Source organism: Mastigoproctus giganteus, chromosome 7 (genome assembly GCF_048544385.1).
Source record: "Mastigoproctus giganteus isolate SK-2022 chromosome 7, ASM4854438v1, whole genome shotgun sequence".
NCBI classification, from domain to species: domain Eukaryota; kingdom Metazoa; phylum Arthropoda; class Arachnida; order Uropygi; family Thelyphonidae; genus Mastigoproctus; species Mastigoproctus giganteus.
This window is the reverse complement of record NC_143581.1, coordinates 38,645,437-38,673,091: the sequence shown is the minus strand read 5'-3', so window position 1 is coordinate 38,673,091 and position 27,655 is coordinate 38,645,437. Positions and strand designations below refer to the sequence as shown.

The 27,655-nt window shown below is 37.0% G+C and overlaps 1 protein-coding gene across 1 annotated transcript in view; it reads right to left on the bottom strand.

Annotated features, from left to right (window-relative positions):
* Positions 1–27,416, bottom strand: part of LOC150082829 (uncharacterized) — a 212,899-nt gene extending 185,483 nt beyond the window's left edge. Inside the window, exons 1-2 of the mRNA XM_090376841.1 lie at positions 27,243–27,416; positions 4,276–4,458 (exon numbers count right to left, since the gene is read on the bottom strand). Coding sequence (XP_090232967.1) covers positions 4,276–4,458; positions 27,243–27,281 — 222 coding nt within the window. The 5' untranslated portion in view covers positions 27,282–27,416. The remainder of the gene's footprint in view (positions 1–4,275; positions 4,459–27,242) is intronic.
* Positions 27,417–27,655: the final 239 nt, after the last annotated feature.

Here is a 27,655-nt window from a genome sequence, read left to right as displayed (position 1 = left end):
TCAGTGAGCTTGGCTTGTTTGCTTTTGCTTCATAAATCTTTGTAAATTTCATCATATGGAACTAAGCATTTTTGAACTTTGGGCTCCTTTCATTCAAGAATCTGCATTCAAAAAATAAGATTCTAATTGCTCGACTAACTTTATGCCTTCCTGTATGCTTTTTAGTGTAAAATTTGGAAATTTAGAATTTTCATCTGCACTATTATCCTCTGAATTGATTTGGTTTTACCTCCGATGCCATTTCCACCAAATCTGCTTCACCAGTCTCTTTTTCTACCATTAATTAATTCTTTACCATTACAGGAAACCCTTGATTAATGCGGTTTTGAACAATGCGGTTTTAATTAGTGCGCAAAATTTTTTTGATACTATCCCCTTAATATATGCGTTATCAAATTTGATTAGTGCGCTGTTTTTTCTTGCGGTGCTTGGCAACTCACAACGGCGCCTGAAGCGGCAAATACGTGACACGCACTCACCAGGGTCTTCCAACTTAAATGCATGGGAATCGACTCCGAAACACTCGACAGCAGCACCCCATACCACTCTGAAATTGAAATTTGCTCTGGTAACTCATATTCTTGTATAATTTTAACGTTAACACAGATATTACATCATGCTAAATGTACAATTAATGTAGTTTAAGTGGTACATGATGTATGTTTGATTCTGTATTATTTTCGCTCTGATTTTTCACAATTTGTTCAATTTTAGTGATTCCTGTGTAGCGTTTAGCGAGGATCTGGCGCTAATTTCATCTTGTATGAAAGCTGTGGGAAAGTGCTCCGTAAAGTTCTCACTAGTCGCTGGGCAGTTCCTCAGCAATCCTCGATGAGTGTAGAAGTGCGGTAGGCTTATCGCTCATCCTACCAAAACAAATTTTTTTTTTAAATTACCTTTCATAGCTATGGACAGGAAAAAGGGTAATAAACGAAAATTCATCACTTTGGATACTAAACTTGACATCATTAAGAGATTTGATAATGGCGAAAGCAAAGCAAACATAGGTAGGGCACTAGGCTTTGGTGAGTCAACCATACGCGCCGTTTTGAACAAAGCAGATGAGTATCGGGAAAAAGGCAAAATGGCATCTGCATCTTTAAATATGCAATGCACTAGGAATAGAAGTCCATTAATGATTGAAATGGAAGATTTGCTTTTTATTTGGTTAGAAGATTGTAATCAGAAACGCATTCCTATTGATGGAAATAACATCAAGATTAAAGCTTTGAGCCTTTTTTCTTCATTAAAAGAAAACAAATATCAAGGGAATACTTCAACATTCTCGGCTAGTAAAGGCTGGCTAGAAAATTTCAAAGCTCGATCTGGCATAAAAAAATATTAAATTAACAGGTGAAGCAGCCAGTGCCGATAAAGATGCAGCAGCCAAATATCCCATTGAACTGAAGAAAATAATTGAAGAAAATGGGTATGATTATCGTCAGATTTTCAATGTCGACGAAACTGGCCTTTTATGGAAAAAAATGCCAACAAGAACATTTTTGGCAAGAAAAGAAGCAACCGCACCAGGTCATAAAGCATCCAAAGATAGATTAACGCTTCTACTTGGAGGTAATGCTGAAGGAGATTGCAAATTGAAACCGATGCCAATTTATCGTACAATGAACCCAAGAGCGTTAAAAGGCTGTAACAAGCAATCCCTTCCAGTAATTTGGAAATCAAATAAAAGGGCTTGGGTGACAAAGCAGTTGTTTGAAGAATGGTTCACTATGCATTTTTGTCCTGCAGTCGAAAAATACTGCAAGGCAAATAATTTAGATTTCAAAGTTCTTTTAATTTTAGATAATGCCCCTGGGCATCCTACCTCACTCACTGATTTAAATAACAATGTGAAGGTTATATTTCTACCACCAAATACGACTTCTTTACTCCAGCCAATGGACCAAGGAGTTATTTCTACATTCAAAGCATATTATTTGAGACGAACTTTTGCTCAGGCAATTCAAGCTACAACTGGAGATGACGCAATCACTCTCGATGAATTTTGGAAAAAATACGATATTAAAGAAGCAGTTGAGAACATACACAAATCGTGGGAAGAAATGACGAACAGCTGCATGAGAGCAGTCTGGCAGAATCTTTTGCCTGAATGCGCAAGGGATCTTTGCGGTTTCATTAATCCTGTCAACAAAGTTATTGATGAAATTACTACAATTGGAAAAGACCTCGGCTTTGAGGAAGTAGATTCAGAAAACGTTAGAGAATTATTGGAATCGCATTCAAAAGATTTAAGTAACGACGATCTTCTTGAAATTGAGCATCAACGTGCATACGAGGAAGAAGACGAAAATGAAGCAGAAGAAAAGCAATTTGCTCCCAAAGAAATTTCATTCAAAAAACTTGAAAACTATTTAATACACTTGAAAAAGCAAAAGAACTCATACTAGAGATTGATCCAGATGCAGAGAGAAGCATGAACGTTCGTCGAGGATTAGATAAGCAAATTGATTGTTATCGCAAAATCATGGAGGAAAGGAAGAAAGCTACCACTGTTCAATCGAAGTTAGATACGTTTTTTTGCAAAAAATAAAATTTAAATCATACTATCTTTGTTTAAATTTATTCCTTAATAATTTAAGAACTATGCAGTGCATTATAGGTACGTATTGAGTAAAAAAATATGTTTTTATAATTTTCAAGGATTCATTATAATTATTCCCATTGTTTCTTAAGTTTGATTAGTGCGGTTTTAATATGTGCGGTATATTTCAAGGATTCATTAACTGCACTAATCAAGGGTTTCCTGTAATTCTTGAAAATCTTCAGTAATCATATCTTTTTTTATTTTTTTTAGGAGCATCGGCGACTAAGGCCATGTTACTCTGTGTATACTGTCTATAAATTGTATGTGTTCTGTAATCTATTTTCTATTTTGCTAGACAAAAAAACCTGAGTTTTCAGGATAAAAAACCATGCTACCCTTGCTCGAGCCCAATTAACTCAGCCACATTGTGAAAAAGACCCATAAAAATTCCTCCCGTCGTCAACTGGATTCAAACTCAGGTCTTTTCCACCTGGTGTGGGAAGAAGACGATTATATCAACTGTGCTATCCACGAGGGCTTCAGTAGTCATATCAAAACCTTCCCCTCCTACTGACGTAGCAAGTTCTACTATCGCACCGATTCCATTTTCAGCTGGTTTGACCATATTTCCTGAATGAACTGACTCTGGCCATACATTTTATCACACACATTTAACGTTGATGGTTTTACTTCTTTCAGCGATAAAGCTATGATTCTGATATAGTCCACAATTGAGAAATGTTTCCATGCTATCTTAATAGATTCGGAATCAATTTTTTTCCAAAATCCATTATAATGATTTTCTGATGGAATGAGTTTTAAAGGTGGATATAATGCCTTGATCTAATGGCTGAATGAAAGAAGTTGTATTAACCCAGTACAACTGTGGTGGTAGGAACATGGTAGATGGAGCAAGACCACATATGGTGAAAATGTGTTCTTCATTTGCTGAAGGAACAATGTGAATGATTGTTCCTTCATCCCAGATGACGGAGTGGATAGTCTTGGCCTCCATTCTCAGCAGATCATAATCCCTGTAATTATTTTCTATGGGGATTCCTGAAGGAAAATAACTATAGAAAAAATCAACAAACCACTAAAGAATTAAAAGGTGAAACCAAAACTGTGGAGGGCATCTGTGAAGAGAGACTGGTTGTAGTAATCCACAAATAATCTTGAATGCACAGGGCTCACACAATGAATATGTTTCTGCTTAAGTAATAACCTCCCACACCTTACATGTTTAATGACATCAAATTCACCAATGATGCCAGAGCAATACATAAAAAAATACAGCTATTCAAAATTGTTGTCTCTTCTAGATGATGTTATACATTCATATATCATTTGCATGCTAAACAGAGTATGAGTTTTGAATTCATAGTAAAGCCAATGACATTAAAATACTATTATGATGTGCTAAATACTTATTTTTTGAAATCGAAATGTTTTCTAATGGAAGAGAATCTTATAAAATAATAAATATCAATTAACTTATGAGGAAAAACCAAGTTCGAAGAGCTAGCTGTGGGCCTGAGGTAGTCTTTTGATATACATGCTGCACATTAAAATTTATAACCACCATAAAAATTGCATAGCTCATTGTTAAATGAACACTGCTGTCTTATCTGCTATAACAATGAAATTGTAAACTAACTTGCTTGATGGCCAGTCCCAGATTATAAAATAAAATTTTAAATTACATTATTTATTTATCCTTCAAAGAATACAATATATGCAACTAGTTGCCAAGATCCAGAAGGAAGGCTTGGTATCACTACTCCAAAGTAAAGTATTCCAAACATGGCTAAAAAAAACCATGCTAAGAATTGCAATGGGTGTAAAGGTGGTGACCATCCATTTTCTCGACTCCACTGCTTCCTATCTCCAGGAACTTTAAAGCAGAGAGCCATCTAAAAGAAATAAAACACTAAAATAAATTCATTAAAAAATTTAAAATATTTGTATCCATCTTTAATGAAAGTTATTTTTAAACAATTTAAATTGAATTTTTTAAAATCAAAAGTTCAGTATAATTTAATGAGTATTTTGCATCTACATACGCACAAGAGGAATTCTGTAGGGAAGTGGAGGACAGAAGCTTATTAAACTCTAACAGAGAGCTCAATGACTTTGTAATAACTGAAAGCAAAGTGGGGGAGAAACTGATGAAGTTAAACATGAGAAAGGCACCTGGGAGTGGATGCGATATATCCAGTTATATTAAAGGAAGTGTACAAGTTAGTGCAACTGCATCATATTAGCATTATAATATTAAAGGAAGTGGCAAAGGAAGTAAGAAAACCCTTAGACATAATTAGGAGAGCATCCTTGACTCAGGGTATGTCCCCAGGGGACTGGAGATGTGCAAATGTATCCCCAATTCATAAAGGGGGACATGAGTCATTACAGACCTCTTAGTTTAACTTTTAACTTCTGTAACGTGGAAAATAAGGGAGTCACTGGTTAAAGAAGCATTGCAGGATCATCTAGAAAAGACTGCAGTAATAATTCAGACACAACATGGGTTTGTTAAGGGAAGGTCTTGTCTGACCTATTTTATTGGATACTATGATGTGGTCACAGAGGAACTGGATGAAAAAAATTATTTTGTTTGATATCATATACTTGGATTTCAGGAAAACTTTTAATACTGTTGCACATGGAAGACTACTATACAAATTGGTGAGGTATGGCAATCAGGGCAAGTTGCAACAATGGATAAAAGGGTGGTTGACTGGGAGAAGACAGAAGGTGGTAATCAATGGACTCTGCTCTTTGTGGATTAATGTTATTACTGGAGTCCCCAGGGTGTGGTGTTGGGCCCACTGTTGTTTTGTATGTTTATCAATGATATTGATGAAGTTATCAGACTTAATGTCCAAGTTTGCAGATGCTACAAAGGTTGACAGGGTTGTTAATGATAGTAATGGCACTGTGCTACTTTCAACAGGATCTAGAAAAGTTGGGCAGATGGGCTGAGAAGTGGTAACTGAAGTTCAACATTGACAAATGCAAAGTACTACATATGGATAGAAGTAACCTCAGAGAAACATACCGACTGTGCGGTACTACACTTAGGGTGGTAGAAAATGAAAAAAAATCTGGGAGTAATTGCAATAAGATATGATGTTTTCTGAAAAGTGCAGATGACCAACCAGAGCAGGTCATGGGGGTCTTATCAATGACATACAGGAATTTTGCTATTAGGGAAAAGGAGGTGATTATCCCTTTTGTATAAGGCAATTATCAGGGTGTGCCTTCAGTATAACGTACAGGTCAAGAAGCCTCATTTTAGGAAGGATGTAGAGTTGCTAGAATGAGTACAGAGAAGGGCAATAAGATTGGTGAGGGGAACGAAGGGGTCCTCTTACCAAGAAAAGCTTAAGTTCTGCAAACTGCATGAGTCTGGAGACTAGGCACCTGTGAGGGTGATCTAATTGAGGTGTATAAAGCCTGAATGGGTTGAGCAGGCTCAATGCTGATGGATTCTTCCTCCCGCTCAGATTACAAACTTGAGGGGGCATAAATTAAAATTGAGGAAAGACAGTTGTAAAACAGATGTGCAGAAATTTGCCTTTAGTCAATTAGTAGTTGATTGCTGGAACAAACTTCCATCTGTCGTTGTGGAAGTTGATAGCTTAAATAAATTCAATTAAGAAATGGACAAACTTTTAGAGCAAATGGATGTGTGAAATGGGATTTTTTTTTTTTTGGCCAATTCTGTATAAGCTTGCTTTCTTGAATCATAAGCCTCTAGTAATGCTAATAAATTATTTTATCAAAAATAATTTATTATACACATTTCACATTTATTGAATTTAGGAAAATTTTTCAGCAAAGCTATTTATACACATTTTGCATTTATTGATTTCAGGTAAGCTTCTGATATGGTTTCTAGAGGAAGATCATGGGAAATTTTAAAACAATTACATATCCCTAATCAATTATTAAATGCTAGATGTTTGTTTATTTGGTTTTTAGGAGCATTAGCAACTAAGGCCATATTGCTCCGGGGATATGCGGTGGTCATTCCCTGACCTTTCCGCATCCTCCGTATTTGGTGATCACGGGCTCGAACCCCGGTCTAATCAAGAAGCGTGTGCTACGCACTGCTGCTCCTGCCCACCTGGCTATGGAGGCGCCGTTTAAATGCTAGAATGGATGTCTACCATAATCACAGAATTCCAATAAAGTCCAACTCTGGTATAACTGAATGGAAATCAGTTAATCGAATAGTTTGTCAAGGATGCCCAATGTCACCATCTCTGTTTAATATTTATATAAATGCAATAGTCAAACAATGGAAGAATACTATCAATGGTGGGTTTAAAATTGATTGAGTAACTAAATTAAATACTTTATTATTTGCGGACAATCAAATAATAATAGCTTAGAATGAAGATGAACTTCAAAAATCAATTTTACCTTAAACAATATTGCTAAAACATTTGGAACGGAAATTTCAAATGAAAAGACTAAAGTTATGGCATTTAAAGGTAATTATCCAATCAGAAGTAAAATAGTTATAGAAAATACCATCCTGGAACAAGTAAATTTATTCAAGTATCTTGGATGTTATCTTTGTTATGTTGAAGAAAAAGATATAGATTTAAAACTTTCTGATTTTCTAAAAGTTACAGGTTTAATTGACAATATTCTAAAACTGAATAAAGTTCAAAAGCATACAAGGATAAAAGCCTATAAGGTGATAGCAAACCCACTTTACTCTATGGAAGTGAAACTTGGATGATTAAATCAAAGATGAGAAAAGGCTTGAAAGCGCTGAAATGAAATTTATTTGCCAAACCAGTGGCTATAGATTATTGGACAAAAAGAAAAGTTCTGAGATTCATAATTTAGAATAATTAGATTCTATCTATTATTAATCCAATAATAGATAGAATCTACAAACAGAGGAAAATGGATTAATCGTTTGGATAGGATGCACATCCAGCAAGATTACCAAAGAAGATTATGAAATATCGGCCATTTGGAAGAAGAGATTCAGGACATCCGAACAAAAGATGTACTGAGACCAGAACAGGCCATCTGGCCTAAATCCTTGAAAGAATGATGATGACGATGAAAAATAATTTATAAAAGATTTTATAATATCTTTGCTGTTAAATGGCTCAACAACAACAAAGCAGTTTCCTTATTAAACTCAGATGCAACAATTCCTGATCAATATTGACAAAGAAAAATAAATTGCCTTTTAAAATGCACATTATGCTCTTTCCCAATTCTGTTTCAGTAATAATCAAAAAGTTTAACTTCCAGCAGTTTTGTATAAAGATGCTTACAGAGTGTTCTGAACACCTACTTATAAAAGCTTCAAGGTAGGTCAAGTATGAATATTTCTTGTATAAATAAATATTTCACCAGTGAAATCAAAGCATTTCAAATTACTTATTTTATTATTATTTTTTTTTTTTTTCAAAGGAGCAATTTCATTTTATCAGACTGTTGTAAGAGTCTGCTCCTCATGAGTTTTAAAAATCTTCCAGGTAACTAAAAATAAATAATACAACAATAAAATCTTTTGGTCACAAAAAAATAGTCAGCTAGTTCAACAATGGTTAGCTGGCTGAAAAATTAATCCCAGTGGTTCACATTTGGTGAGTATGGGCTTGGCACACCCAGGGTCCTGAGCTGGATATCATCATTCTTCTCTTTCTTGGTGATTCCCTTCTACTTTTGACACACACACACACACACCACACACACACACACACACACACACACACACACACACACACACACTCTCTCTCTCTCTCTCTCTCTCAGGGGAATGAAGGGATCCTCTTACCAAGAGAGGCTTAAGTTCTGCAAATTGCAATGGCTGGAGACTAGGCACCTGCGCGGTAATCTGATTGAGGTATATAAGGCCTTGAATGGGTTCAGCACGCTGAATTCTGATGGGATCCTTCCACTTGTTCAGATTACGAACCCCAGGGGGCATAAATTCAAATTAAGAAAAGACAGATATAGAATAGATGTGCGGAAATTTGCCTTTAGCCAGCGGGTGGTTAATTGCTGGAACAAACTTCCATCTGTCGTTGTGGAAGTTGATAGGTTGAATAAATTAAAGGAAGAACTGGACAGGCATTTGGAGGGAATGGTGTGATTTTTTTTTTTTTTTTGGCTGATGTTGCATAAGCTCATACACTTGCTTTCTTGCATCACATGTCACTGCTACTACTACTATTATTTACCATTACTGAGGCAATAAATTTATCATAAACAGACAGATGAAACAAACACAAAATACAAGTTAATATAAACACACATAGCTGTTCTGGATCTTACACTTTTCAGTGTATAATCATTTACTTAATGTGAAACACCACTTGCATAGCTCCCAACTTTTGACTTTTAAAAAGCTTATTTTTTTTAAAGTCCATGCTGCACTATAAATTAAATTTCACCGAAAATATGCACATTTATATTAAAATACAGTCACAGGTTTGTTTACCAGTACAGTATACTTTCACACATTATCTGAAGTTTTGTACATAACAATAGCTCTGCTGTTTAGACTTGATTGTCAAGAGCATTTCCAAAGCTTCACCAAAATAAGATCAGAATTCAGTTTTTTTTCACCAATATACTCTCAAACTCAATGCGGTGAACAGCACCGGCCTACAATACTGACACCTCACATGACAGACCCTCAGATGACAGACCCTCAGAATCGTACTGCCATTAACCTATATATATATATATATGGTAGTGCCACTCTCAACACTGAACTGGAACTGGGATTTATTACACCAGGGGACCCTTTTCCACTCTCAAATTTCCAGCAGCAGTATTCCAGTGAACCATACACCTATTGCTACTTATTTTACCTGGCAAGAGTGGAAACTGGTGAGATCGTCAGCTGCTATAATCCATTTGTGACAGAATCCAATATAATGTTATGTGCCCTCAATTTACCAATTTTGGGCCATTTGTTAAAATGCACGATTCTTTCACCCACCATCAGCCTTTCACATCAACAAGCTATCAAGCCACAGTACTACTATTAGTTGGATATTTTCTGTTTGATGGACCATTCTCAGGTCACCCTAGACACATTAGTATTAATAGTGACAAATGATGCAAGAAAGTAAGCTTATACAATATCAGCCAAAAAAAAAAAAAAATATACCATTTCACCTACCTGTCTTCTCCAATAATTTTTCTGATTCGTCCTTGAATTTATTCAAACTATCCACTTCTACAATAATGGATGGAAGCCCATTCCAGCAATCCACAACTCATTTGCTGAAGGCAAGCTTCCGCACATCTATTCTGCAACCGTCCTTCTTCAATTAGCATTTATGCCCCCTCATGTGCATAGTCTGAGCAAAAGGAAGAATTCCATCAGTTCAGTTTTCTTAGGCACAAAGCCTTAAACACCTCAATCAGATTACACTGCAGGTGCCTAGTCTCCAGACATTGTAATTTGCAGAACTGAAGCATTTCTTAGTAAGAGCACCCCTTTGTTCCCCTCACCAATCTAATTCCCTTTTTCTGTACCTGTTTCAGAAGTTCTACATCCTTCCTAAAATGAGACCTCCAGACCTGTATGCAGTACTCAATAAGTGGTCTGATCATTGCCTTATACAATGAGATAATCACCTCCTTATCCTAACTAGTAAAATTCTTGTATATCATTGACATGACCCCATGACCTGCCTGGTAGCCTGTCTGCACTGCTCAGAAAACTTCATATCTGAGTGCACAATTACCCCCAAATCTTTTTCATTTTCCACTATCCTAATCTAATATCACACAGTTGATAAGTTATGCTGGGATTACTGCTACCCAAATTGTAGTACCTTGCATTTGTCAATGTTAAACTTCAATTACCATTTCTCAGCCTACTTGCCTATTTTTTCTAGATATTGTTTCAGCTGCAATACCTCAATTAGTGTCATTAACCACCTGCCAACCTTTGTATCATCTGCAAACTTACATTAAGCCTGATATACCCTATCAATATCATTAATAAATACATAAAACAATGGGCCCAGCACAGAACCCTGCAGCACATATTAGTCCATGAAGGGCAGTGTCCATTGATAAACACTGTCTTCTCCCACTCAACCATCCCTTTAAGCATAGCATTAATTTTCCCTTAATACTACATTGGTCCAATTTGTACGACAGTCTTTTATGTACAATAGTATCAAAAGGTTTTCTTAAATCCAAGTATAAAAAAAAAGTAAAGTGCAGCCATTATCAACCCACTGCAGGATGGAAGCCTCCTCAACAGTTCATGCTGAGAGAAATGGACCATAATCTGCCACGCTAGTCCAGTGCGGGTTGGCAGATCGACCGTATTCAGCAGTCAGGGGCTTGAACCCCAGTCTACTCAAAGAGCGTGTGCTACTGCACTCCCGCACCTGCCCACTCGGCTACGGAGAATCCAAGTATATGATATTAAAATTATTGATGTGAAAACATCTTTGGCAGCACATCCTAAATTTCAAACTGAAGTAAAACTAATTTGTCAGGAAAATGTGAAACAGAAATGATACAAATTACATCACTTCCTAAATGATGCTAATAGTCATGAACGTTGATTGTTGATGTGAAAACATCTTTGGCAGCACCTACTAAATTTGGGATTAAAGTCTGAACCCGCTTCTCATTTACATTTCATGAAAATGTGAAATGGAAATGACGCAAATTATGTCACTTGCTAAATGATGCTAATGCAGTCACTAATGCTGATTCAGTAGAGTAAGTAGTAGTGTGAGCATAAAATGTTATATCGTTATTTCAGACTGAAGTAAAACTGATTGGAAAGGAAAATGCAAGACAGAAATTACATCGCTTCCTAAATGACGCTACTCAGTCACTAACGTTGATTCAGTAGAGTGAGTAGTGGGCATGAGCATAAAATGTCACATCGTTCATACGAACGAACGAACGATGTGACATCGTTCATACGAAATATTTCAGACTGAAGTAAAAATCATTTAGCTATCTGTTAGAGCTTGATAAATGTCTGCATCCATTTCTCTAAAGAATTTACAATTTGTGAATGTAGATGTAAAATACCTATTCAGTTTGTCAGCAACCTGAGTAAGATCATCAACAGTTAAACTGTTGACATCAAGTGGACCAGTGTGATTTAACTCCTTCCTTCTACTGTTAATATAAGTGAAGTCTTTGCTGCTTTTCTCGGCATTCTTTGACAGAGACTTCTCGCAACCTGCCTTGGCTTGCCTAACCTCCTTGTGACTTGATTGCAGCTCTACCACAGGCTTCTGCATCACCTCATAATTTACATGCATCCATGCATTTTTCTTCTCTACCACATGTCTCAATATTTCATCTGACATCCATTTAGGTCTAAGCCTTGAACTGTATTTCTGTTGGTATGAAAAACCTAGTAACTTCTATGATTATTTCTCTGAATGCTTCCCATTTAGAATTTGTTTTTAATAACAAATGGTCAAGAACATACTTGGTCCTACTGTATAGAATTTAAAAACTGAGACCACTGTAGTCACCTTTTGAAAGCAAAAACCCTTGCCTTTACGCTTGATGGTAGTTAATCCCACATCAATACACTGTGATCACTGCCACCTAGTGGTTCTTTTATCTGCAGACTCCTAATGCATGAAGAATCACTGCTAATAATCAGATCAAGAGCATTATCTCCTCTTGTTGCCTCTCTAACATGCTGCTGTAGACAACAGTCATCCAATAAATCCACAAAAGTCTTGCTAGTCTGTGAGTGACCAACCCACAAGTTCCCGTCAATATCTGGATAGTTAAAATCCCCCATTATAAGACATTATGATTTACTGGCCCATTCTATTTCTCTGTACTCATCAGAGTCATTAGGCCTAGAACACACTCCAACTCTCATTTTTGCTTTACCAGTGCTTATATCACTAAACTGACTGAACACTGCACTGAGCACCCATGCAACTAGATGCACTGCCTTAGATTTTGTGTGCTTCCTAAATAAGAGTATAACCCTCCCTGAATGCAGCCCATATATTAACTTGTTCTATAATAACCCATAACAAGCCTTGAAATTTCCAGTATAGGCATTCCAGGGCTTACATAATACTCGACATACAGAAATTCGACTTTATGTAAGTTTTTGCCAGCCAGTGCAAACTTTAAAAAATTGTGGAAACGTATTTTGCATCCTGTAGGAATAAATGGAGGTATCGTGAAAATATCGCAATGTGAACCCCAATAACACATTGTTTTTTTGTTAATTCATTTCAAGACCTCAGAAGTTGAAATTTTCACTATATAACTAAGCTATTTATCTCTCTAAAAGGTCATTTTTATAATGGAGCACTACCCTGTCATTGTTATCATATGCTCCATTATAAGAGTCAATTTTGAACAACTTTGTTGATATTATTTTTCTAAAGAATATGTCTGGAGGTCACGACCATAAAACAATAAAAACAATTTGCACTTTCTGGTTTATTGGGCTTTTCTGTTAGTGCAATCTATTATAAATTGGTAATAAACTCGATCTTATTGCAATTGCAATAATCCCGATAACTGGACTTCTGTGGGCTTTTACGTTATTATGGTGAAATGTGTTCCCCCTTCACTGAAATCTTCAATCATAAAAAGAACATGTGAATATAAAAGAACATGTTAAAGAATCAATGCATTTAAGATCAACAGTGATCACAAAACAGCATTCAGGTGCTATATATATCGAAGATGGAAAAGCTATTAATAATATGGATGGAAAATCAGATTCAGAAGCAAGTGCCCATGAGTCGAATGGCCATTCAAACAAAAGCAAGAAGTATTTATGAAGATATTAAAGATAAGTATAACAAACCCCAAGCCAAGTTCGTGGCAAGCAATGGGTGGTTTAATAGGTTCAAGCATCGCACTGGTTTCCAAAACATTAAAGTATGCAGTGAAGTCCCCAGTGCCGATTCTGCAGCTGTAGAGAAATTTTGTGATGTGTTGGAAAAAAATTCCTTCTAAATCTCCACAGCCCTCACTTCCACAGCAGCAGCATGCCTATCAGCTGGAGAGTTAATTCTGGCAACGATGCTCAAAAGGTAAAACTTGCTGACAATTATGCCTCTCTCCTCTCTCTTTTTGTAATTTTGAAATTCTCCTCTCTTTTTATAATTTTTGTAATTTTTCCTTCGCATAAGATAAAAAAATTTAATAAATAATTCTATTTACATGTTCATCGAACATTTCTTTTTTGCTTCAATCAAATTCAGCATACATAGTTGCGAGTGCTGCATAAGCATTTAGGGAAATTCCGACTTACGTAGAGTCCCACGGAACGCAACCCTTACGTAAGTCGGGGAGTGGCTGTACCTTGCTTTCCGGACTGCTGCATGTTCCAACAGATGGTCACTTAGGTCACAATATCGACCCAGTCTTACCAAATTTCATGCACACAAACACATAGTCCATCAGTATCTGACTACCTGCTTTATAAAGCTTGATACTGACACTGTCTTCGACGGAATGGTTGATTTCATGGATGCAGTGTGCCTAATAAACTGGCCACTTAGTATATGTTAACAAGAATGTACTTTTTTATTTTTGTTTGCAAGCTTCTGTGTATGTGCTTTAGAAAGTTCTCTTAATTTGTCTGAAAAGGATGGCCTACTAAAATAAAGCATATTATTATACATTAACTTTAAAATCCAGGCAACCTCGGGGATTGAGAGATGCTGGATTTTGGAGATGTGTATCTAGTGTTAAAGAGTTTTGGAGAAGCATATTTCAATGAATATTAAGGCCTAGCAATTCAATTTATTTACAACTGTAATGTTTATATTGACCTAAAGATAGTATTAGTGGTTAAAATGTAAACAGCAATTCCATTTCTTAAATATGAACAAATGACAGTAAAGTTACAGCAAATGCTGTCAAAATATCAATGTACGTGCATCAGAGAAAAAACACTTCAGCAATGGAGAACAAGAAAAAAAAATAACTATTTTTCTTCAGGAATAATTATTTTAATAATTATTTCATACTAAAATAATTATTTTAGTATGAAACAGAAAGACAGGTGAATGACCTCAAGCCACCTGTTATTTTTTATCTACTTTAGTCATGCAGCTTGTCATCTGCATAACTAAAGCAGGGATTTTGATTATAAATTGATTTTGAGTGAACATGATTATAAATTAGCAGAAAAAAACTTTGGCTGTGTGGAATTAAATCTATTTTTTTATGTGCATCATCTTGAATCTCCCTTTGTTTTTGTTTGTTTGTTATTTGGTTTTTAGGAGCATTAGCAACTGAGGCCATATTGCTCCAGGGATATGCGGCGGTCATTCCCTGACCTTTCCACATCCTCCGTAATTGGTGGTATTGGGCTCGAACCCCAGTCTAATCAAGAAGCGTGTGCTACGCACTGCTGCTGCTCCTGCCCACCTGGCTACAGAGGCGCCTCTCTCCCTTTGCATTGCTTTCCTAAAGTGACAGAGTCACAGGCCACACAGACCCCATATGACCAGACAAATGAGAGAGAACTGAGAGAAATTCTACGTTATAATACAACTAAAAGTTATATATGGTCTTAGAAAAAGTATAAGACGTTTGAAGGGCTATCTTGCCCTTTCACCTGTTTTTCTAGCCAGCAGGGTTTCAGCTGCATTCATAATGAAATGGTCTTAATTATCACATGGGAATCCTGGCCTTTGTATTGAATTACCCTCATATTGTACTACTTTCAAACAGATGGTTCTGCTAAAATTTTGATTATTTATTTAAAAAAATGAGGCTGCTATGACAATCTTTTTCAGAACTAACTGGCTTTTCACCAGATATCAGGTGGCCCCTAGTAACAACACTCAAACACTCAACAAAACAGATAGCTTTAGCTATCTGTTTTGTTTGAGTGTTTTCAAAATCAGAATTTTCAAATAACTTTGAAAACTCCGATTTCATTTACTGCATGGCAAGTCACACCAGATAAGTCATCTGTGGTGTCTACTTATTGATACCACAGATGACCTACCTGGTGAGGGACCAACTGGTTCTGGAGCAAGCTGGTATAGCAATCTAATCTTTTAAACAAATGGGCTTGGTCGGTTGGTTGGTTGGTTGGTTGGTTGGTTTGGTGTTTAATGGCACATCAGCAACTGAGGCCATAATGCACCATTAAACAAATGGGCAATTAGCCTTTTAGTGAGACCTTCTGTTTAGTCCAAGTAGTCCAATACCAAAGCAACTCATTGTAAAGGCAAGTTTCTTCTATCATGAGAATTACAACTACTCCACTGTCTATGAAGTTTAAACTGTTTTTGCAGACAGCACTCAAGCATCGTATAAAGACAGTGTCACTCTTTTTTTGCATGGTTTTTTAGACACACATGAGTGCCAGATTGCTTTCAAAATATTGCTGGATTTTAGAGAACTCAGGATTGTAAAGTGTCATAATTTACAGATTTTATTGTAATATGACAATAACAGATGAAAAAAAATCATAAAATGACATTTTTACTAACAATGGTGGTGGTGATGTCAATTTTTTATTGGAGATGGGGTCAACATCAACAAAATGATGAAGAAAAACCAACTGCTTTATAGATGGGACAGGACTATTAGTGTCATTAGTTTATAATTTCTTAATTAGAGCAGCTGAGCTGCTTTTAATTTTTCATTGTAAATTCACTTAAATAAATTTTTTATTTGGTTTGAAAATGTTTATATTAAGCAATTGATTATATGTACTGCAGAAACGTAATTTGCTGCAAAGATCTGCTGACAATCACTATATTGTTACACAGTATTTATATAACTGAAAAGAAAAAAAACTTAAGAAACAAAATTAACATATCTGTAATATTTTAATGCATGGAAATGGCTAATGTTTCCCAGTGGTGGATCCTTAGTGCAAGTGAATTTATTAGGGGTTGACTTACTGATGCACTACTATCAATTGTTATCATTAGGAATGTCTGCAAAATTTTCTAAAAACTGCTAAAGATAGAGCAGGTGCATATGTTATAAAATTCTAGTGTGTGTGTTGAAACATATTTTTATGTAATAACTATTTTCAATGATAATTATAATATAACACGTAATTAAAAGGTGTGGCTATTAAATGACAAGACTGTTGCAATAAAATAAATATAATGAATTATTATTATTATTAACTATATGGTGCAAGGAAGCCTGAGGCTTATGCTGCAACATCCAAAAAAAAAAAAAAAAAAAATTCCCTAGTTACCCTGAGAGAGAGAGAGAGAGAGAGAGAGAGAGAGAGAGAGAGAGAAGTAGAAGGGAATCACCAAGAAAGAGAAGAATGATGATATCCAGCTCAGGACCCTGTGTGTGCCAAGCCCATACTCACCAGATGTGAGCCCTGGACTTAATAATAAAGCTCTTAATTTAACCCTGGGGGCTCACATCTGGTGAGTATGGGCAAGTTATCCCCTTCACAATAATTGCCTTGGGGTTGCACCCACTGTTCCATACATTTCTTCCAAGCACAAACATTTCTGGAAATCATCTTCTATAAATCCTTTTAACAGGTCAGTTGTTTTTTCCTGAACTTCTTCAGTGGACTGAAAATGGGTTTCCCATAAGTACACCTCTGAGTTTATGGAAGAGAAAAAAAGTCACCATGGGGCTAGATCTGGCAAGTAAGGTGCATGGTCTCACACAAGAATTTGTTTTTTGGAATTATAGAATGTGTTGTGCCTCAGCATAGTACTAACAGAGAATTCAACCATCTTTCCACAAATCAAGTCTCTTCCTTCAATTTTTTTCATATGGCCTTGTCAGAACTTCAATATAGTATGTTTGATTGATCTGTCTGATTTAGTGGAACATATTCAGCCATACCACAGGGCTCACATCTGGTGAGTATGGGCTAGGCACACCCAGGATCTTGAGCTGGATATCATCATTCTTCTCTTTCTTGGTGGTTTCCTTCTACTCTCTCTCTCTCCTCTCTCTCTCTCTCTCTCTCTCTCTCTCTCTCTCTCTCTCTCTCTCTCTCTCTCTCTCTCTCTCTCAGGGTAACTCAGAAATGTTTTTTGGCTGGTGCAGCATAAGCCACAGGCTTCCTTGCACCATATGGCTAATAATAATAATCGCAGCTTAATTTGTTCGCAGCTTGAGGCTCTAGCCCTAAATGCGCCTTAGTCTTAATAATAATCGCTTAATATCAAAGAAAACAAGAAGCATAGTTTTCGTCTGATGGATCGTTTTGTCTACTATTACAGTGACTATCGTTTAGTTCCTGAGTTGTACTGGAACAGCCAACTTTCATCACAAGTAATTACAGTACTCATGGTTCTTCAATTTGTACAATGTCTACAGAAAGGACAGGAGGGGGGAGTATACTCTTAGTTAAATGGCATACTAAATCTAAGGCAGTGCATCCAGTTGACATGGGTGATCAGTGCAATGTTGAGTCAGTTTGGTGTAACGTAAGCACTGCAAAGACAAAAATGGGAGTACAGGTGACCCCCACTTAACGCTGATAATTCGTTCCGTAAAAAACAGGGCGCTAAGCCAGCGCCCATTTCCATAAGGTAACATATGTATTTGTGAGTTGCGGTTGGTGCCATAGGATATTTCCTAATCAATAATAAACTGTAGTGAAAAGATGCACAAATGTTGGTCAAAATATTAATATTCAAATATTTGTACATATAAAATATTCTGCATTACATACATATATAATTATGCGGTAACTACTTACGTATCAAAATTAAACTTAAAATTCCAATTAAAATCATGAATTTAATTGATTTAATTTAATTGATGAATTTAATCATGAAAAATGTGTTGATTTTGGGTTGAACTTTGGCCCTCTTCCAAATAAACTAAAAGGGGTATTAATTTTAAAAACCCCAACAGCGTTACCACCCAACAATAAAGTCAACTGATCCTTCGCCACTTTGGAACCTGGCATGTTTTTTCTTCTTTCAATATGAAACTTCTTTTAGGCACTCGTTTCCACAAAAGTCCTGCTTCATCTATGTTAAAAACTTGTTGAAAAGTATAATACATAATATCCCTCTTCAATAATTTTAACAAGTTCTTTTTTGAAAGTTTCGGCTCCTTAATCTGCACTTGCGGATTCTCCCTGGATTTTAAATCTATTCAACCAGCCCTTACTAGTTTTAAATGGTTCAACATTTTTTTTTTTTTAGGTGAGTTTTCTTAAGATCATCATATCAGCTAATCTCTCTCTCTTTTTTTTTTTTTTTTTTTTAATAATATTTAACTTAACTTAATTCTGCATTGGATATTATCTTCAATAAAATTAGTTAAAGTCTTTCCATTTCAATCCTAATAGCCGGCCTAGCCCTAGTTGCTTGCAGTGGAACAGCTATCTTTCCCACTGCTAAAATTAATTCTTTATTTTTTTTTATAATTCTTACAGTTAAACTTGCAAGTCCTAAATTATGGCACAGATCCGCTTGTCTTTGACCGGAATCGATTCGCTTCAAAACGTCTGCGCCTCCGTAGCCAGGTGGGAAGGAGCAGCAGGGCGTGTAGTACACGCTTCTTGATTAGACCAGGGTTCGAGCCTGTCACCACCAAATACGGAGGATGCGGAAAGGTCAGGGAATGACCACTGCATATCCCCGGAGCAATATGGCCTTAGTTGCTAATGCTCCTAAAAACCAAATAACAACAACATCAAAACGTCTAATTTAATTTTCAAATTCAGTCTTTTTCTTACATTTATAGTCTTTGTACTGCGCTCAGACATTGTTGCTTTTTCATTTCTATCAGTCATTATTAGCTCTTCAAAAATGTAACTGTGTTGGTTTGCATTAATTATGATACAATGTTTAAGTAAACTGTCCATTACGCACGATGTCACTGTCCTGAGTGATGACTAGACTTCGGATAAATGCATATAACACAAATATTACAGGCAATATACTTGATCATTTTTTAAAATGTTGATCTCAGAACTACATAACAAGTCACTGTACTGCAATTAAATTAGCATGCGAGAAAATTTCTCAAGTCAGCCTGGGAAACGTTTTAATTCTGTTTTGCTATTCATTTTCAACTATCAACTTCATCAAATGAAACGATTTCGTTGAATATGCCAAAAATGCAATCTGTAAAAGAGCGTTATAGTGATCTGTGACAGTGTTATAGTCAGATATAGGTTATAATATAAGTACAGCGTTATAGCGAATCAGCGTAAAGCGAACCGTGTTATAACGGGGGCCTGCTGTATAAATGTGTTATGGGTCTAATAACTATGATAAGCATAACATGTAACAAACAACTATACAGAGAAATAGAGTGGGCCAGTAAATCAGAATAACTTATAATGGAGAATTTGAACTTTCCACCAACCTGAGTGTAGCACTGCACAGTTGGTACATTACTCTGGGGTTACTGCTACCCATATGTAGTACTTTGCCTTTGTCAGTTACCATCTCTCAGCCCATCTACCTAACTTTTCTAGATCATGTTGCAACAGCGTACTCTCATTAATAACCCAGCCAACCTACATATCATCTGTAAATGTGGGCATTAAGCCTGATATACACTGAAAGAACAGAATTCACGGGATACCTGGTTCCAGGGCAACGCGAAGCTGTCACCTCTCTCGCTAGTGGATGAACCCACTGCTGGCAAGTACATAGGTACATTGCATCACTGCATTCATGTAGACAGTAATCGGATGTCAGTATGGATAAACGTCGTGAGTTAATCGACTTTTAAAGAGGGATGATAGATAGTGCCCGAAATTGCAATATTCCCATTCGACAGTATCAAGAGCGTATCGGGAATACGCCATTACAGCGCTTTGGGCTGAGTAAGGTGGTGGATGAATGTGGCTGTCAATATCTATCTCGCATTGTTTCAGCCAACAGGAGAGCGACAGTGGCACAAATAACTGTAAACCTCAATGAGGGAGGTGCTAGAAACATCTCCACCAAGTGCATCAGGCGATCATTAGCTGCAATAGGCCATGGGAGCCACCGACCCACCAGAGTCCCATTGCTAACACCATGACACAGGACTCTATGGCTCAACTGGGCAAAAGGACATCGGCACTGGACTTTGGATGATTGAAGAAAGGTCTCCTGGTCCGATGAGTCCTGTTTCCAGTTATTTCAAGTGGATGGGAGGGTACATATCTGGAGGAAACAGCACGAAGCTATGCACCAGTCACGTAATGGTCTGGGGCATGTTCAACTAGAACACGCTGGGATCTCTGGCACATCTAGATGCATGTCTGAACAGTCCAGATTACATGTCCATCCTTGCAGACCATCTGCATCACTTCATGGTCATCTTGCACCCACAGGGCAAGGAACTCTTACAGCAAGACAATGCACCTTCCCACAAAACCATGGTGACTAGAACATAGTTTGAAGAGCATTCTGCAGATTTTACTACCACGGAATAGATCCCCTGTTCACCAGACATGAACCCTGTGGAGCATCTTTGGGATGCTGTGGAAAGGTCCACTAAAGCTTTGGATCCTCCACCCAGGAATGCAACGAAAATATGGACAGCGGTGTAGCAAGCATGGATGGAAATACCTGTGGAACACTTTTGTGAACTAGTGGACTCAATGCCTCGCTGTGTAACTGCCCTTATCTGGGTAAAAGGTGGGCCTATCCATTTCTAGGTAGGTATCCCATGATTTCTGTCTACTCAGTGTACCTTCATCAATAATCACTGATCAGTATAGAAAACAACAATGGGCCCAACACTGAACCCTGGGGGACTCCACTAACAGCATTACTCCAGGAAGAGCAGTGTCCATTGATTACCACTCTGTGTTTTCCCCTTTACCCATAGTAGCAACTTGCCCTTAATGCTATGCTGTTCCAATTTGTACAGCAATTGTCCATGTGCAACAGTATCAAAAACTTTCCTGAAATTGAAGTATATATTATCAAAATTATTTTTTGCATCCAGTTCCTTTGTGACTACATTGTAGTATCCATTCAAATTGGTCAGACAAGATTTCCCTTAAACTAATGCTGCTGAGAGTTCTGATTTCATAAGGGGAACTACAGTGGTCTCAGACAGTTTTTACATTCTACACAGTGAAACAGTCTGATAATGTTACCAACAGCAAATTCCAAATGAGAAGCATCCACCCAGACAAAACTGCAGTAATAATTCATAATAATTCAGACACAGCATGGGTTTGTTAAGGGGAGGTCTTGTCTGGCCAATTTGATTGGATACTATGATGTGGTCACAAAGGAACTGGATGCAAATAATAATTTTGATATCATATACTTCGATTTCAGGAAAGCTTTTGATAGTATTGCACATAAACATATTGATAATATTGCACACAGCCTGCAGTACAAATTGTGTCAGTGTGGCATTAAGGGAAAGTTACTGCTCTGGATAAAGAAATTGAGTAGGAGAAAACAGAGAATGTTTTTCATGGGCACTGTTCTTTGTGGACTAATGTTATGAGTAAAGTCCTACAGGGTTCATTGCTGAGCCCATTGTTGTTTTCTATATTTATTAATGATATTGATGAAAGTATATTAAGCTTAATGTTTGTAGATTATACAAAGGTTGGCATGTGGTTTATGACAGTAATCAGGGTAAGCTGCTGCAACAAGTTCTAAAAAAATTAGGCAGATGGGCTGAGAAAAGGCAGTTGAAGTTTAACATTGTCAATGGCAGTAATCCCAGATTAATGTACCAACCATGTGGTACTACACATGGTTGGTACATTAATCTGGGTAGTAGAAAATATAAAAGAACTAGATGAAACTGTGCAGTCAGATATGAAGTTCTGTGAGCAATGTAGATAGGCAGCTAGAGCAGTTCACTGTGTTTTGTCTATGATATACAAGAATTTTGGTAGCAGGATAAGGAAGTGATTATCCCACTGTATAAGACAATGGCCAGGCCACATCTTGGGTATGGCATAAAGGTCTGAAGTCCTCACTTCAGGATGCTAGAACGATGCAGACAAGGGCAACGAAATTGTTGAAGGGGAAAAAAGTGTGGTCTTACCCAGACAGGCTTAAGTCATGTCAATTGCAGTATCTGTAGAACAGGCACCTGCAAGGTGATCAGATTGGGGTGTTTAAGGCTTTGAATGGATGGACAAGCTCAATGCTGATAGCAACCTTCCTCTTGCTCAGACTGAGCAAGAGGAAGGTTGAGGGAGCATATATTCAAAATGAGGAAGGATGGTTGCAAGACAGATGTGCAGAGGTTAACCTTTAGGCAGCTGGTGGTTGATTGTCGGAATAAACTTCCATCTGCTGTTGTGGAAGTGGACAGTATGAATAAATTCGGGGAAGAACTAAACAAGTTAATTGAATGGATGGATAAGTGATGTGGCATGTTTTTTTTTTGGCTGATACTTTATAGCTTGCTTTCTTGCATCGTATGCCAATACTAATAATAATAATTTTTTTTCAAAACATCTCCACAATCTTGGAGTCTTCTCATTCTTTGATCTTCATTCAAAATTTTTGGTGCATGCTTTTCTCATGCCTAAATTTTTAAATTTTTTAAAATTTGTTGAACTGTTTCTTGGTATATAGTGAGCTCTGATCAACCATTCTAATGCTTAAATGATTATCACTTCTCATCAGTTTTAATGGATACTGCGCAGTTTGGTAGTTCGTTTTCCACATTTTCTCTTCCTTCTAAAAATCTTTTATGCCATTCAAACACGGGGGCTCTTGACATAGTATCTTTCCATAAACTTGATCTAACAACTCAACTTTTTTGAAGTTGCTGTTTTCTTTAGTTTTGTTAAAAATCTGAGTTTATTCTTTATTCAATTCAAGGTCAACTACTGTGCCCTTGTTTCACAGATGGTGCTTGGTGTGTAGTGGTTGTGAGTGCAGTCTCATTATTTAATAGTCATACCTCATATCTAATTCACAAGAATTCTGAATGTGTCGGATTGGTAGATTTCAAAATTTACGAAAAAGAAAGGGGTGCCAAAACTGAGTGCAAATTTTGCACATGGATACAATAAGACCAAGGCACAGGTGCTCGTGACTGCTAAATACATCACTGATTTTGTATTCTATCTTGTCAGTTCTTCCCAGTCTGCAAAACAGTCCATCACCAATTTTTGTGTGCTATTACATGGCTGGCTGCTTTATGTCAAAAATGTTCTCTAAAAATAAACTGTTTCATTGGTCGGCTACTAAATTACAACTTGGCCTAGGTATAACTGCATGTTGTATAGCGTAGCAGTAATGGCAAATGATGCAACAAAGCAAGCTTATAAAGCATCAGCCAAAAAAAAAAAAAAAAAAAAACAGTTCACCCAACTAGTTCTAGCTTGAATTTATTCAACCCATCCACTTCCATAACAGATGGAGGCCTATTCCAACAATCAACCACCCGCCGCTGGCTGAAGGCAAATTTACACACATCTGTCCTGCAACCATAAAGAAGCTCTCATAATTATGGCTAAGGGTTTGCTTACTTCCTTTGCTGCCTCCTTTAATATAACTGGATAGATCCCATCCACCCCGAGTGCCTTTTTTATGTTTATCCTCAACAATTTCTCCTTCACTTTCCTCTCAGTTATTACAAAATCATCTAGCTCACTGCCAGAGTTCACTTCACCTCTGGCATTCCCCTTCCTGAATAACTCCTGTGTGAATGTAGATGCAAAATACTCGTTTAGTTTGTTAGCCACCTGAGCAGGATCCTCAACTGTTGAACCATCAATATCCAGTGGACCAATCTGATTCATCTCTTTCCTTCTAGAGTTTACATAGGTAAAGAACTCTTTTCTCTTTTTCTTTACATCCTTTGCCAGGGATTTCTGTAATCTGCCTTTGCCTGCCTAATTTCCTTTGTGACTTGGTTACAGACCAGCTTATATTTATCATAGGCTTCCATGTCGCCCATTAATTTATATGTATCCCATGCATTTTTCTTCTCTGCCATATGTCTCATTAGTTCATCTGACATCCATTTAGGGCTAAACCTTGAACAATATTTCTTAGTTGGTATGTAAAGCCTAGTAGCTTCCAAGATAAGTTCTTTGAATGCTTCCCATTTTCAATTTTCTGTTGGTAACATCATCAGTTGGTCCCACTATATAGAATTTAAATACTGTCTCAGACCATCGTAGTCTCCTTTACGAAAGCAAAAATCCTTCCCTTTACCCCTAACGGTAGTTACCTCTTTGAGTAAATTCCACTTCAGCACACTGTGATCACTGCCACCTAGTGGTTCCTTTATCTGCAGATTCTTAATGCATGAAGAATCACTACTGGTAATCAGATCAAGAGTATTACTTCCTCTGGTTGCCTACCGAACATGCTGATATAGAAAACAATCATCCAATAAATCCACAAAAGCCTTGCTAGTGTGTGAGTGACCAGCCCACAAATTCCAGTCAATATCTGGGAAATTAAAATCCCCCATTATAAGACTCTCTGATTTACTGGCCCACTCTATTTCCCCGTACAGTTTCTTATTATACTAGTCAGAGTCATTAGGCCTATAGCACACTCCTACTCTCAATTTTGATCTCCCAATGCTTATGTCACACAAAACTGACTCGACACTGCACTGTCCAGCGATGTCGACTGGCTTCACTTCCATGGATTTTATGTGTTTCTTAACTAATAGCATAACCCCTCCTCCCTTCCTATCCTGTCTATCCTTTCTGTACACATTGTACTCCCCAAATTCCAGTTCTGCATTCCTTATATCTGTGTGACACCACGTCTCTGACATCCCAACAATATCTGCCTTTGATGTTTTGAGCAATACCTCAAATTCATCAAATTTATTTACCAAACTCCTAGCATTGGTGTACACACAAGTATACATGCACCTGTTCCTATTCTTAGCTACCCTATCACAACCCATGTGTTTACTTGTAACGCAATGATTCCCAGCAGTCTCTGAAATATCCTGCATCTTGTTTTCCAGGCTGCTGCACATTCCAATAGAAGCAGTGCAAGAATCACTTTCACCTCTGCCAGTGGCTACTGTTAATCTATTAGTCCTTGTATCCCCCCCCCAAGCTAACAGTTTTCTGACCCACCTAACACTGCCTCAATAGCATCAGCAAATATTCTTGCACCCTTTCTATTTAAGTGTATCCCATCCCTGTAGAAGCAGTGTCTCCTGTTAACTTGTTTCTATAGTGGCATGTGGATTTTCGTCTGACCACCTATGACAGTTACGGATGTTGTTGATACCGTCATGGGTGAAAGTAGCTTCATTGCTGAACAGTGTTAACGGAATTAATCAGCAATTAGTATTTACCCACCAACAAAATTCCAATTGCTGGGCAGTGTCCCCTGGTTGAAGGTGTTGCACCCGCCGTATGTGAAATGGATACAAGCCGTGCTCACGTAATGTGGTCCATACTCTTGTCTGTGGAACACCGATATGCTTAGAAATTAATGTGCTAATAGTAGGACTACATTCTACCGACTGAAGAATGTATTCTATTTTATCCACATTTTGTTAATTTGCATGTTCATAAGAAATATGAGTGCTGGGAACTGTACCAGTCTCATGCAGTTTGGTATAAACACTAGTAAACGCTCTTGAATCCAGTATTCTGTGGTCAGGAAACCATCGACGGTATTCTCTACAAGCAGCAAATAGTACTTCCACCACAAAAACTGTAGACAAACACCATATAGGCATATTCAGCATGTGTGAAGATGTGCAGCATTCTTAACAACACTTCTAACACCAAATAGCATCAGGTTATAACTGCTTCTTGGTCGCATCTGATTCAGGGAGCTGTGCATGCCAGTTTCAAACAGCTGTATCTCTGTATCCACTGAGAATTGGACACGTTTATATTAACTTTTTTTACTCAGAATAATCAATACTATAGCCTCCCAAAATATTTACTATTCTTCCTGAATCACCCTGTATATATACAAGAAACATTGCAATGCTTATTTTTTTTTATATCTGAAATTAAAAAGGGAGAACACATCATGGCTACCCCTTTCTGAAAAAGCAGTTATTTCAGCCTTAATCAGAAACATTTGATTACTGTTCTTCTTTGGAATTGTTAGTGAATCAACTATTCAGGCCACACTACAAGATCTACTGGTATTCCCATTGATATGATTTATTGCGTATTTTGTGGGGTACAAAACATCAACCAAATTCAACGAAAGCCAGATAGGTTTCGTCCACTGATAGAAATCTACAAGTACACTATTTCTCATTTGGAAAACATTGAATTGGGCTATCTCGCTACAGATGACTCAAATCTTTGTTTTCAGTTTTTGGCTGACTTCCAGATTATGGGTACACCTTGTCACCGCATTGTCAGCTTGGCTAAATTCTGTACAGATTCAAGAAAAAGTGTGGGTTTTTTAAAAGACTTTCACTTCTGGCTAGTGAAAAAAGGTTATGTTAGTTTACGCCAGTAATTCGGGACGGATTCAAACAAAAGAATCCCACCTCCTCCAAAGATGTACCCATAATCTGCAGAATAACCCAGTTTTCTTCTCATAAATTATACGCATTCGTGTGAAAATAATAACACCATAACTTGTTATGGGGCGGCAACAATATCTAATGAAAGTGAGGTGCTCACATCGATAATTTAACTTAATGGCATAATCATTTGCTATCGCTATTATCAAACACACAATTATAAAATTCTGTTAATGAAATCCCAAAAATTATAAAATATTCATCCTAAGAATGAGCTCAAAGAAATCTAAGGGAAACATTATCCAAAGGACTCCGAAAATAAATCACCAAACGAAATAAATGAGATCCTTGCCTTTTTATCTTTCTTAGGATGATTTGCATCAGTTCTCATTTTGATAACAAATAGTTGAAATATAACCCGAAAAACATAATGAATGAAGCAGCCCTCCGACCAAGGATTTTACTTTCCTTGAAAATAATTAAACTAATCAAATCCTGTTGAAATTTTTCATTTGGTAGGTATGCAGATATTCATGAATTAAAAAAAGGATGCTAAGTACTTTGTATTTAACAACCATTCTCCGAAAAAACAGCTGCATATTGAACAACACTTTACGGCACAAAATATTTCACATCAGATGCTGTAGGCGCGCTGAAAACCGCATGTAATGAAAGTTATTAAGCGCCTCGAAAAATAGTTCCAAAGTTGAGGTGAAGATTACACATAATGCTTTTAATTAAATTGCTTCTATTGATAAAAATACA